Source organism: Pygocentrus nattereri, chromosome 17 (assembly GCF_015220715.1).
Source record: "Pygocentrus nattereri isolate fPygNat1 chromosome 17, fPygNat1.pri, whole genome shotgun sequence".
NCBI classification, from domain to species: domain Eukaryota; kingdom Metazoa; phylum Chordata; class Actinopteri; order Characiformes; family Serrasalmidae; genus Pygocentrus; species Pygocentrus nattereri.
Genome location: NC_051227.1, coordinates 4,040,861 through 4,054,097, shown reverse-complemented (window position 1 = coordinate 4,054,097; position 13,237 = coordinate 4,040,861). Strand labels below are relative to the sequence as shown.

Genomic DNA, 13,237 nt, shown 5'->3' with positions numbered 1-13,237 from the left:
AAAACACTCCAGAGTGCTGTAGAACGCTAATAAAACACTCCATAGTGCTGTACAATGCTATTAAAACACTCCAGAATGCTGTAGTATTCTAATAAAACACTCCAGAATGCTGTAGTATGCTAATAAAACACTCCAGAATGCTGCGGAATGCTAACATACACTCCATCATGCTTAAGAATGCTAATAAACACTCCAGAGAGTTGTAGTATGCTAATAAAACACTCCATAATGCTGTAGTATGCTAATAAAACACTCCAGAGTGTTGTGGTATGCTAATAAAACACTCCATAATGCTGTAGCATGCTAATAAAGCACTCCTGAATGCTGTAGTATGCTAATAAAACACTCCAGAATGCTGCGGAATGCTAATATACATTCCATCGTGCTTAAGAACACTAATAAAACACTCCAGAGTGTTGTAGTATGCTAATAAAACACTCCAGAATGCTGCAGAATGTTAATACACACTCCATCGTGCTTAAGAACACTAACAAAACACTCCAGAGGGATGTAGTATGCTAATAAAACACTCCAGAGTGCTGTAGAATGCTAATAACCACTCCATAGTGCTTAAGAACACTAACAAAACACTCCGGAATCCTGTAGAATGTGATTAAAACACTTCAGAGTGCTGTAGTATGCTAATAAAACACTCCAGAATGCTGTAGTACGCTAATAAAACACTCCAGAGTGCTGTAGTACTCTAGTAAAACACGCCAGAGTGCTGTAGAACGTGATTAAAACACTCCAGAGTGCTGTAGAATGCTAACAAAACACTACAGAATGCTGGAGTACGCCAATAAAACACTCCACTGTAGTACTCTAGTAAAACACGCCAGAGTGCTGTAGAACGTGATTAAAACACTCCAGAGTGTTGTAGAATACTAACAAAAAACTACAGAATGCTGGAGTACGACAATAAAACACTCCAGAGTGCTGTAGAACGCTAATAAAACACTCCATAGTGCAGTAGTGCTGTAGTACACTATTAAAACACTCTAGAGTGCTGTAGAATGTTAATAAAACACTCCAGAGTGCTGTACAATGCTATTCAAACACTCCAGAGCGCTGTAGAACACTAATACAACACTCCACAGTGCTGTAGAACGTGACTTAAACACTCCAGAATGCTGTAGAACGCTAATAAAACACTCCAGAGTGCTGTAGAACGCTAATAAAACACTCCATAGTGCTGTACAATGCTATTAAAACACTCCAGAGTGCTGTACAATGCTATTAAAACACTCCAGAATGTTGTAGTATGCTAATAAAACACTCCAGAATGCTGTAGTATGCTAATAAAACACTCCAGAATGCTACGGAATGCTAATATACACTCCATCATGCTTAAGAATGCTAATAAACACTCCAGAGTGTTGTAGTATGCTAATAAAACACTCCAGAATGGTGGAGTACGCTAATAAAACACTCCAGAGTGTTGTAGTATGCTAATAAAACACTCCAGAATGGTGGAGTACGCTAATAAAACACTCCATAATGCTGTAGTATGCTAATAAAACACTCCAGAGTGTTGTGGTATGCTAATAAAACACTCCATAATGCTGTAGTATGCTAATAAAACACTCCAGAATGCTGTAGTATGCTAATAAAACACTCCAGAGTGTTGTGGTATGCTAATAAAACACTCCAGAATGTTGCGGAATGCTAATACACACTCCATCGTGCTTAAGAACACTAACAAAACACTCCAGAGGGATGTAGTATGCTAATAAAACACTCCAGAATGCTGCAGAATGCTAATACACACTCCATCGTGCTTAAGAACACTAACAAAACACTCCAGAGGGATGTAGTATGCTAATAAAACACTCCAGAGTGCTGTAGAATGCTAATAACCACTCCATAGTGCTTAAGAACACTAACAAAACACTCCGGAATCCTGTAGAATGTGATTAAAACACTTCAGAGTGCTGTAGTATGCTAATAAAACACTCTAGAATGCTGTAGTACGCTAATAAAACACTCCAGAGTGCTGTAGTACTCTAGTAAAACACGCCAGAGTGCTGTAGAACGTGATTAAAACACTCCAGAGTGCTGTAGAATGCTAACAAAACACTACAGAATGCTGGAGTACGCCAATAAAACACTCCAGAGTGCTGTAGAACGCTAATAAAACACTCCATAGTGCAGTAGTGCTGTAGTACACTATTAAAACACTCTAGAGTGCTGTAGAATGCTAATAAAACACTCCAGAGTGCTGTACAATGCTATTAAAACACTCCAGAGCGCTGTAGAACACTAATACAATACTCCACAGTGCTGTAGAACGTGACTTAAACACTCCAGAGTGCTGTAGAATGCTAAGAAAACACTACAGAATACTGTAGACCACTAATAAAACACTCCATAGTGCTGTAGAATGCTGAATAAAAACACTCCAGAGTGCTGTACAATGCTACTAAAACACTCCAGAGTGCTGTAGTACGCTAATAAAACACTCCAGAGTGCTGTAGAACACTAATAAAACACTCCATAGTGCTGTAGAATGCTGAATAAAAACACTCCAGAGTGCTGTACAATGCTACTAAAACACTCCAGAGCACTGTAGCACACTAATACAACATTCCACAGTGCTGTAGAACGTGACAAACACTCCAGAGTGCTGTAGAATACTATTAAAACACTCCAGAGTGCTGTAGAATGCTAATGAAACACTCCAGAGTGCTGTACAATGCTATTCAAATATGTTTTACTGTACAAACATATTTCTGAATGTAACATCAGTGAGAAACAAATGGCTCACAAATCATAGAATTACCGTACAGTATGTTCAGAACATCACCCCCACCCCCCCAACAACTTTGTACTGCAGCACACACATTCACACTCACACACTGTGTGGGTTGGTAAATTCCTCAGCTCTCTGTGGTCGAAACTAGAACCTCAAATCACGGATCAGGAGGAACACATAGCACCATCTAACAGCAGATCAGGCCGCTCAGTTCACGAGCTGATCGTCATCATTTGTAAAGCTGTGCTGGTTTCTTAGCAACAGAGAAGAGAGGAGGACGAGTTAACAGAGCTTCATACAGAACACAAACAGAACATTAATAGAACGCAGCAGAATGCTGACAAAATGCGGTAATAAAACTAGAATGCTGTAGAACACTAATAAACACTCTAGCATGCTGTAGAATAATAAAACACCCCTGAATGCTGTACATCTGTACAACGCTAACAGCACACCCCACAATGCTGCACAACGCTAAAAAGAAATCCCAGAATGCTGTAGGACGCTAATACAATACAGAAGGTGAGATTAACTTGCGAGCGTAACACTGCAGGATGCTAACAGTCCTGCAGAACCCTAGCACAGCGCTGAGAAACAATAACACAGCCTGAATTTACATCCAACAGAACATAAAGATCCATTAAGGCCATAAATGACCAGCACCGCTATTGCGACTGAAATGCTTTTATTTTCTCTTTAAGGTGCAGATCTTTGGTTTTTCCCAGATCAGCACGTCCACCTTTGCAGGTGTGAGTGGTCAGCACTGAGTGTTGGACTGCAGACACATTTCCTCACTTACAGCTGATTAACAGTGTTAAATAACTAAGACTTCATTAGACCTGCGGCTGCTGCCGTTTTTCAATGGAACCCTCTCACACTGTCATACCAATACAAAATCCATCATTCAGCACAATGTAAATAAACGTGTGTGTGTGTGTATGTGTGTGTGAGAGAGAGAGAGAGAGAGAGAGAGAGTTAGTTAGTTAGGGTGTGTGTGTGTGTGTGTGTGTGTGTGTGTGTGTGTGTGAGACAGAGAGAGAGAGAGAGTTTGTGTGTGTGTGCGTGCGTGTGTGTGCGTGTGTGTACGTACCCACTATAGCGGCGGTGTACTGCAGTATTCCTGAGATGTCAGTCTGGTCATCGGATTGCGAGTTTATAAATGGACACTTCTCTAACACACACTTCTCCTCAGCGCCATCCTCACTGCTGAACACACACACACACAAACACACACACACACACATATATATATGCTCAATATATAGGGGCCAGTGACAAATTAGACTTTCAAAAACTTAAATTTTTAAATTTTATTAAATACAGTGAGTGTTATCAGTTTAATTGCCCGTTTCAGTTACTGAGCTGTACTGGTCTGGTTGCTCCATCTCACCGATATATACACTGCTCAAAAAAATAAAGGGAACACTTAAACAACACAATATAACTCCAAGTAAATCAAACTTCTGTGAAATCAAACTGTCCACTTAGGAAGCAACACTGACTGACAATCAATTTCACAGCTGTTGTGCAAATGGAATAGACAACAGGTGGAAATTATTGGCAATTAGCAAGACACGCTCAATAAAGGAGTGGTTCTGCAGGTGGGGACCACAGACCACTTCTCAGTACCTTTCTGCTTTCTGGCTGATGTTTTGGTCACTTTTGAATGTTGGTGGTGCTTTCACACTCGTGGTAGCATGAGACGGACTCTACAACCCACACAAGTGGCTCAGGTAGGGCACATGATGGCACATCAATGCGAGCTGTGGCAAGAAGGTTTGCTGTGTCTGTCAGCGTAGTGTCCAGAGGCTGGAGGCGCTACCAGGAGACAGGCCAGTACACCAGGTGACGTGGAGGAGGCTGTAGGAGGGCAACAACCCAGCAGCAGGAACGCTACCTCCGCCTTTGTGCAAAGAGGAACAGGAGGAGCACTGCCAGAGCCCTGCAAAATGACCTCCAGCAGGCCACAAATGCGCATGTGTCTGCACAAACGACTCCATGAGGATGGTATGAGGGCCCGATATCCACAGATGGGGGTTGTGCTCACAGCCCAACACCATGCAGGATGCTTGGCATTTGCCAGAGAACACCAGGATTGGCATATTCGCCACTGGCGCCCTGTGCTCTTCACAGATGAAAGCAGGTTCACACATGTGACAGACGTGACAGAGTCTGGAGACGCCGTGGAGAGCGATCTGCTGCCTGCAACATCCTTCAGCATGACCGGTTTGGCAGTGGGTCAGTAACGGCACAGCCCTCCATGTGCTCGCCAGAGGTAGCCTGACTGCCATTAGGTACCAAGATGAGATCTTCAGACCCCTTTTGAGACCATATGCTGGTGCGGTTGGCCCTGGGTTCCTCCTAATGCAGGACAATGCTAGACCTCATGTGGCTGGAGTGTGTCAGCAGTTCCTGCAAGATGAAGGCATTGAAGCTATGGACTGGCCCGCCCGTTCCCCAGACCTGAATCCGATTGAGCACATCTGGGACATCATGTCTCGCTCCATCCACCAACGTCACGTTGCACCACTGACTGTCCAGGAGTTGGCGGATGCTTTAGTCCAGATCTGGGAGGAGATCCCTCAGGAGACCATTCGTAACCTCATCAGGAGCATGCCCAGGCGTTGTAGGGAGGTCATACAGGCACGTGGAGGCCACACACAATACTGAGCCTCATTTTGACTTGTTTTAAGGACATTACATCAAAGTTGGATCAGCCTGTCATGTGTTTTTCCACTTTAATTTTGTGTGTGACTCCAAATCCAGGCCTCCATTGGTTAATAAATTTGATTTCCATTGATGATTTTTGTGTGATTTTGTTATCAGCACATTCAACTTTGTACAGAACAAAGTATTCAATGAGAATATTTCATTCATTCAGATCTAGGATGTGTTATTTGAGTGTTCCCTTTATTTTTTTGAGCAGTGTATATATATATAAAAACAGTCTGCAGCCCTAGAGGCTTGATTTTATACACCTGTGGCCATGGAAGTGATTGGAATACCTGAAATCAATTATTTGAATGGCTGACTGAACACTTTTGGAAGTATGGTGTGTGTGTATATATATGGCGGCAGAGAAAGTGTCAAGGAAAAATATGGACCCAAGAAATTCTTGTTACTTTTTATTGTTTTTATGTTTATTTGAATTATGAATATGACTTTATTCTAATGTATATTGTGATAAAGGTCAATTGTTTAAAAATGTTCTTAGATGCCTAAAATTTTCACACAGTACTGTATAAATATATTTATGTATAAATATTATTATATATATATAAAATATATATAGATCATGTGTACTGGGGACTGAACAGCATGGTTTACAAACTTCAACGGTATTCATATAGTAAAACAAACTCTTTTAAAAAGTGAGTAAAATTCAATTTACCATGATATGCCCCCCTTTAATATTTCATTGGTAACATCACTTATATAATCTGTTTGTTCTACGATGAAATTGCCAATAATTTATCCAAATTGATCAGAAACACAAAAATAAATTTTGCTAACCAGTATCAGATGAAAAGGCCTTTGTGTGTGCAGTACCTGATATTTCTGTGCCTGTAGAACTCCACAGTTCTCTGCAGAGCCTGCTGAATCGTCTGCGTCTGAAAGAACAACAAAACCAATAAACACAACATTACAGTGAAGAAGACCATTGGAAAACATTAACATCGTCTTCATGATCATTTCGCTTGGTGGTTAGCTTTCACTTGGTGTTAGCTTACGCCTGGTGATTAGATTCACTTGGTAGTGATCTGTCTCCCACAGACACATACTCCTGTCTGTGTATATTCTCCAGAGGAGAGACATCAATTCAGTTTAAAACCACATTAACACCCCAGCAACATCTGATCGCTCCCCACAGAGTCAATAACCACACTACAGTGTATCCACTGTCAATCAATCAATACCACAATCAATATCTCACATCAGCGGCGTCTGTGTGCAGTGCACTCCCTCTCTCTGAGTGTATGTGGGTCTGTATGTGTCTATGTGGGTTTCCCTGAGTCTGAGGTTTATGTGGGTATGTGTGTATTTATGTGTGTCTGTGTGGATCTGTGTGTATCTATAAGGCTCTATGTTGGTCTATATATGTGTCTGTGTTTATCTGTATTTATCTGTGTGCATCTGTGTGGGTCTAGGTGAAATTATATGCATCTATAAGGGTCTATATGGGTCTATGTGGGTCTTTGTGGATCTATGTGTATCTATAAGGGTCTATGTGGGTCTATATATGTGTCTATGTGGATATGTATTTATCTGTGTGCGTCTATGTGGGTCTATGTGAAACTATATGCATGTATATGAGTCTATATGGGTCTATGTGCATCTATATGTATCAATATGGGTCTATATGGGTCCAGGTGCATGTATATTTATCTATATGGGTCTAAATGGGTCTAGGTGCATCTCTATGTGTCTATGTGGGTCTATGTGTATCTATATGGGTCTATGTGGGTCTATATGGGTCTATGTGGGTCTTTGTGGATCTGTATGAGTCTATGTGGATCTATATGTATATATAAGGCTCTATGTGGGTCCATATGGATCTAGGGGGATCTATGTGGGTCTGTATGACTCTATGTGGGTCTATGTGGGTCTGTATGTATCTATGAGGGTCTGTATGGGTCTGTGTGGTTCTATGTGTGTCTATATGTGTCTATATGATTCTATGTGAGTCTATACAGGTCTATGTGGTTCTATCTGGGGCTATATGGGTTTATTTGGGTCTGTGTGCATCTATGTGAATCTTCGTGGATGTATGTGGGTCTATGTGGATCTATGAGGATCTGTGTGTATCTATGTGGATCTGTGTGGTTCTATGTGGTTCTAAGCCTCATGAGCAGCCAGTTTGCAGTGAATTATAACGCTGCTCAGGTTCCACACTATTACAGCACACACACACACTTTCTGAAAGAGTAGAACATGCAAAACACTGAGTGCATGAAAAGGTCACAGACCTGATTTAATGCAGAAACATTCAGCCACACGCACACACACACACACACACACACACACACACACACACACACACACACACACTCTAAAAGAGCCGGTGTTCAGAGATAAGCACATAGACAGACGGACAGAGAGGGAGAGAGTGTGAGAGAGAGAGAGAGAGAGAGAGAGAGAGGCGCTGACTCATAAAAATTATATAAAAACGTGTGTGTGTGTGTGTGTGTGTGTGTCCGGCGGGGCAGCTGCAGTGTGTTTCACAGTTGGTTAGAGAGCGTCCAGAGATAGCAGAGGTCAGAGACAGACAGAGAGAGAGAGAGAGAGGATGGTTTGTCCTCATATACAGTCTGTACTCTAAAGCCAGCTTTACTCCTCAGACTGCAGTTTACACTCAACCACACGGTGATTGTGGGTCAACGGTTCTGTGGTCCCCAGTGGGGCATGTAGGGTCCTAAAACTGCGTTTATTAGCACAGCTTTGTATTCGTGAAACTGTCCAATAAAAATCTCACCAGAGCTGAACCGTTGACACATACACCAGCCACATGTCAGGGGGTCATTTTGCTGGCCAAAAGCCCCACAAGCCCCACAGAACACACTGCTTTCTGTACAAGCTTCTATAGCAGTAAAAAACCAAAGTGGAATGAACTACATGTGTACTGCCGCTACTTTCTGTGCACGCCGATATAAAAGACTACAATGATTAAAGGTGTGTTCAATGGTGCAAGATGCCACTATAGAGGCCCTACACTGGGGAGGAAACTTATGAAAAAACAGGATCATGTTCTACAGCAGCATGTTTTTTCTGCTGCAGATACAAATTGACACAGTATAATACACTGTGATACAATATGATGCACTACAAAACAATTTGATATGATACAATAGCCTGCAGTATAATATGATACACTATAAACAAATTTGATACATTGTGTTATACAGTGATCCAATACGATGTGCTACAATACTATGTGATACAACACCATACGCTGTGATCAAATACAGTACACTGCAATACAACTTGATACAATACACACTGATATAACATGATTCGCTACAAGTTGATAAAATGCTATAAACTGTGATGAAATTTATAAAATATATTATGCATATCAATTTAGATCATAGTGTATCATTATATTGCAGCGTATCATATTATATCACAGTGTATTATATTGTGTCAAGTTGTTTTGTAGTGTATCATATTATATCACAGTGTATTATATTGTGTCAAGTTGTATTGTAGCATATTATATTGTATCACAGCATGTTGAATTTTAGTGCACTGTATCAAACTGTATCTTCAGCAGAGAAAAAACATACTGCTGTAGAATATCGCATATTTTTGTATATTTCTAGTCATATACATGCCTGTAGATGTTTTTTGTTTCTCTTTATATTGTATCACCCTTATTATTACAACTGTGTTGTGTGACTGATACTGGCTACTGAATTTCCTTTGGTATCAATAAAGTAAGTAAATATCTATTTATCTATCTATCTATGCTGCGATAAATACAATATCGTACAATGCATATGATCATATGATGTGATGCAATGCGATACGTTTTGATACGATAAACTGCAACACAATGCAACACACTGTGAACCCATGTGATATGCAGCAAAATATGATACAGTACGATTCACTGTGAAACAATGCAATACAATACAAGACAGTATGATATAGAGCGATACGATATGCTGCAATACAACACAACGCATTTTGATACAACAGGATACTCGCTACACAAAATGATACAGTACGATACACTGTGACAGAGTACGACACACTGCGACAGAGTACGATGTACTGCGATACATTACAATGCACTGCGACAGAGTATGATGTACTGCAATACAGTACGATACACTGCGATACAGTACGATGCACTGCGATACAGTACGACACACTGTGACAGAGTACAACACACTGCGACAGAGTACGATGCACTGCGATACAGTACGATGCACTGCGACAGAGTACGATGCATTGCGATACAGTACAATACACTGCAACAGAGTACAATACACTGCGACACAGTACAATGTACTGCGATACAGTACGATACACTGCAACAGAGTATGATAGACTGCGACAGAATATGATGCACTGTGACAGAGTATGTTGCACTGTGACAGAGTATGATAGACTGTGACAAGGCACAATACACTGCGATACAGTACGATACACTGCAACAGAGTACAATGTACTGCCACAGAGTACAATGTACTGCGATACAGTACGATACACTGCAACAGAGTATGATAGACTGTGACAGAATATGATGCACTGCGACAGAGTATGTTGCACTGCAACAGAGTACGATGCACTGCGTCAGAGTACGACACACTGCGATACAGTACGATGCACTGCGACAGAGTATGACACACTGTGACAGAGTACGATGCACTGCGATACAGTACAATGCACTGCGACAAAGTATGACACACTGCGACAGAGTACAATGCACTGCCACAGAGTACAATGTACTGCAATACAGTACGATGCACTGCAACAGAGTATGATAGACTGTGACAGAATATGATGCACTGCGACAGAGTATGATAGACTGTGACAGAATATGATGCACTGCGACAGAGTACAGCACACTGCGACAGAGTACGACACACTGCGATACAATACGATGCACTGCGACAGAGTACGACACACTGTGACAGAGTACGACACACTGCGACAGAATACGATGCACTGCGATACAGTACGATGCACTGCGTCAGAGTACGACACACTGTGACAGAGTACGACACACTGCGACAGAATACGATGCACTGCGATACAGTACGATGCACTGCGTCAGAGTACGACACACTGTGACAGAGTACAATGTACTGCGATACAGTACGATACACTGCAACAGAGTATGATAGACTGCAACAGAATATGATGCACTGTGACAGAGTATATTGCACTGCGACAGAGTACAATGCACTGCGACAGAGCATGATACACTGCGACAAGGCACAATACACTACGATACAGTACGATACACTGCAACAGAGTATGATAGACTGTGACAGAATATGATGCACTGCGACAGAGTACAGCACACTGCGACAGAGTACGACACACTGCGATACAATACGATGCACTGCGACAGAGTACGACACACTGTGACAGAGTACGACACACTGCGACAGAATACGATCCACTGCGATACAGTACGATGCACTGCGACAGAGTACGACACACTGTGACAGAGTATGACACACTGTGACAGAGTACGACACACTGCGACAGAGTACGATGCACTGCGATACAGTACGATGCACTGCGACAGAGTACGACACACTGTGACAGAGTACGACACACTGCGACAGAATACGATGCACTGCGATACAGTACGATGCACTGCGACAGAGTACGACACACTGTGACAGAGTATGACACACTGTGACAGAGTACGACACACTGCGACAGAGTACGATGCACTGCGATACAGTACGATGCACTGCGACAGAGTACGACACACTGTGACAGAGTATGTTGCACTGCGATACAGTACGATGCACTGCGACAGAGTACGACACACTGTGACAGAGTACGATGCATTGCGATACAGTACAATACACTGCAACAGAGTACAATACACTGTGACAGAGTACAATGTACTGCGATACAGTACGATACACCGCAACAGAGTATGATAGACTGCACTGTGACAGATTATATTGCACTGCGACAAAGTACGACACACTGCGACAGAGTACGATGCACTGCGACAGAGTACGACACACTGTGACAGAGTACGATGCATTGCGATACAGTACAATACACTGCAACAGAGTACAATACACTGTGACAGAGTACAATGTACTGCGATACAGTACGATGCACTGCAACAGAGTATGATAGACTGTGACAGAATATGATGCACTGCGACAGAGTATGTTGCACTGCAATAGAGTACGATGCACTGCGACAGAGTACGACACACTGCGATACAGTACGATGCACTGCGACAGAGTACGACACACTGTGACAGAGTACGATACACTGCGATACAGTACGATGCACTGCGACAGAGTACAACACACTGCGACAGACTATGATGCACTGCGATACAGTACGATGCACTGCGACAGAGTATGACACACTGCGACAGAGTATGATGCACTGCGATACAGTATGATGCACTGCGACAGAGTACGACACACTGCGACAGAGTATGATGCACTGCGATACAGTACGATACACTGCAACAGAGTACAATACACTGCAACAGAGTACAATGTACTGCAGTACAGTACGATACACTGCAACAGAGTATGATAGACTGCAACAGAATATGATGCACTATGACAGAGTATGATACACTGCAACAAGGCACAATACACTGCGATACAGTACAATACACTGCAACAGAGTGCGATACTCTGTGACAGAGTACGATGCATTGCGATACAGTACAATACACTGCAACAGAGTACAATACACTGCCACAGAGTACAATGTACTGCGATACAGTACGATACACTGCAACAGAGTATGATACACTGCGACAGAATATGATGCACTGCGACAGAGTACCATACACTGTGATACAGTATGATACACTGCGACAGAGTTCAATACACTGTGATACAGTATGATACACTGCGACAGAGTTCAATACACTGCGAAACAATGAATTAAAATACAATATGAATTGACACTGTTGGAGACAATTTGACACATTCGGACTTACTTCAATACAACACAATAAATACATTGCAATAAAATATGATACAATATGATACACTGTACTGTTACATCCCTAATATTAATACAAATATTAATCTCCCTCCAATTTATAACGCAGCTGAACATGCAGCATCCTATATTCTACATATTCCTATATTATTTACATCTGTAATCTCTGTAATAATCTAAACATTCATCGTAGCATTAGCTGCTAGTGAGTGGAGCAGCCTCAAGAACAGAAACGTGTTTGAAAAATAATAATAATAAGTAAACAAATTACACAATACACAGTCAATTATTAATTGAAATGTTGAATTTTTCCAATGGGTGGGAGACATTACTTACTTATACCCCCTAAACCTTATCTGAATATATATATATGGCGACAAATTAATTTTACCTTTTTACAAACATTACATATAAACTGCTTTTAATGATCAAAAAGAAATGTTGCCTGACCCCAGATAGTTTTTTGATTTCTGTCTTGAAGGAATTTTGCCTATAAACTGAACAAATAGTTGGCTTCAGGTCGTGACCTTCTCAGTGTGACCTTCTCAGCGCAAACAAGACTTCAAATAAGATTTTTCCTTTCAGAGTAAATTTTTTTCTTGACAGTTAAACAGTAAAACATGGCTTTTATGTATCTGCCTTTTAGTAAAATTGAGATAAACTTGAACTTGAGTAAACTTGAGTAAATTTGAGGTAGTCGTTGCCATGGAAACACCACACAAAAGAGGGTCAACGAAGTATGATATCATAGCATCATCAGCAGTCACCTAGCAACCTCATATCAACCCTCAGGATACCAGAGCAACCATC

At 41.5% G+C, this 13,237-nt stretch overlaps 1 protein-coding gene across 2 annotated transcripts in view; it reads right to left on the bottom strand.

Annotated features, from left to right (window-relative positions):
• The window catches only part of gucy1a2 (guanylate cyclase 1, soluble, alpha 2), a 54,708-nt gene that overhangs the window by 39,915 nt on the left and 1,556 nt on the right, over window positions 1–13,237 (bottom strand). The window contains exons 2-3 of one of the 2 annotated variants that reach the window (XM_017683251.2): window positions 6,302–6,363; window positions 3,843–3,958 (exon numbers count right to left, since the gene is read on the bottom strand). In XM_017683251.2, coding sequence (XP_017538740.1) covers window positions 3,843–3,958; window positions 6,302–6,363 — 178 coding nt within the window. The remainder of the gene's footprint in view (window positions 1–3,842; window positions 3,959–6,301; window positions 6,364–13,237) is intronic. The other variant, XM_017683252.2, reaches the window with a different exon arrangement.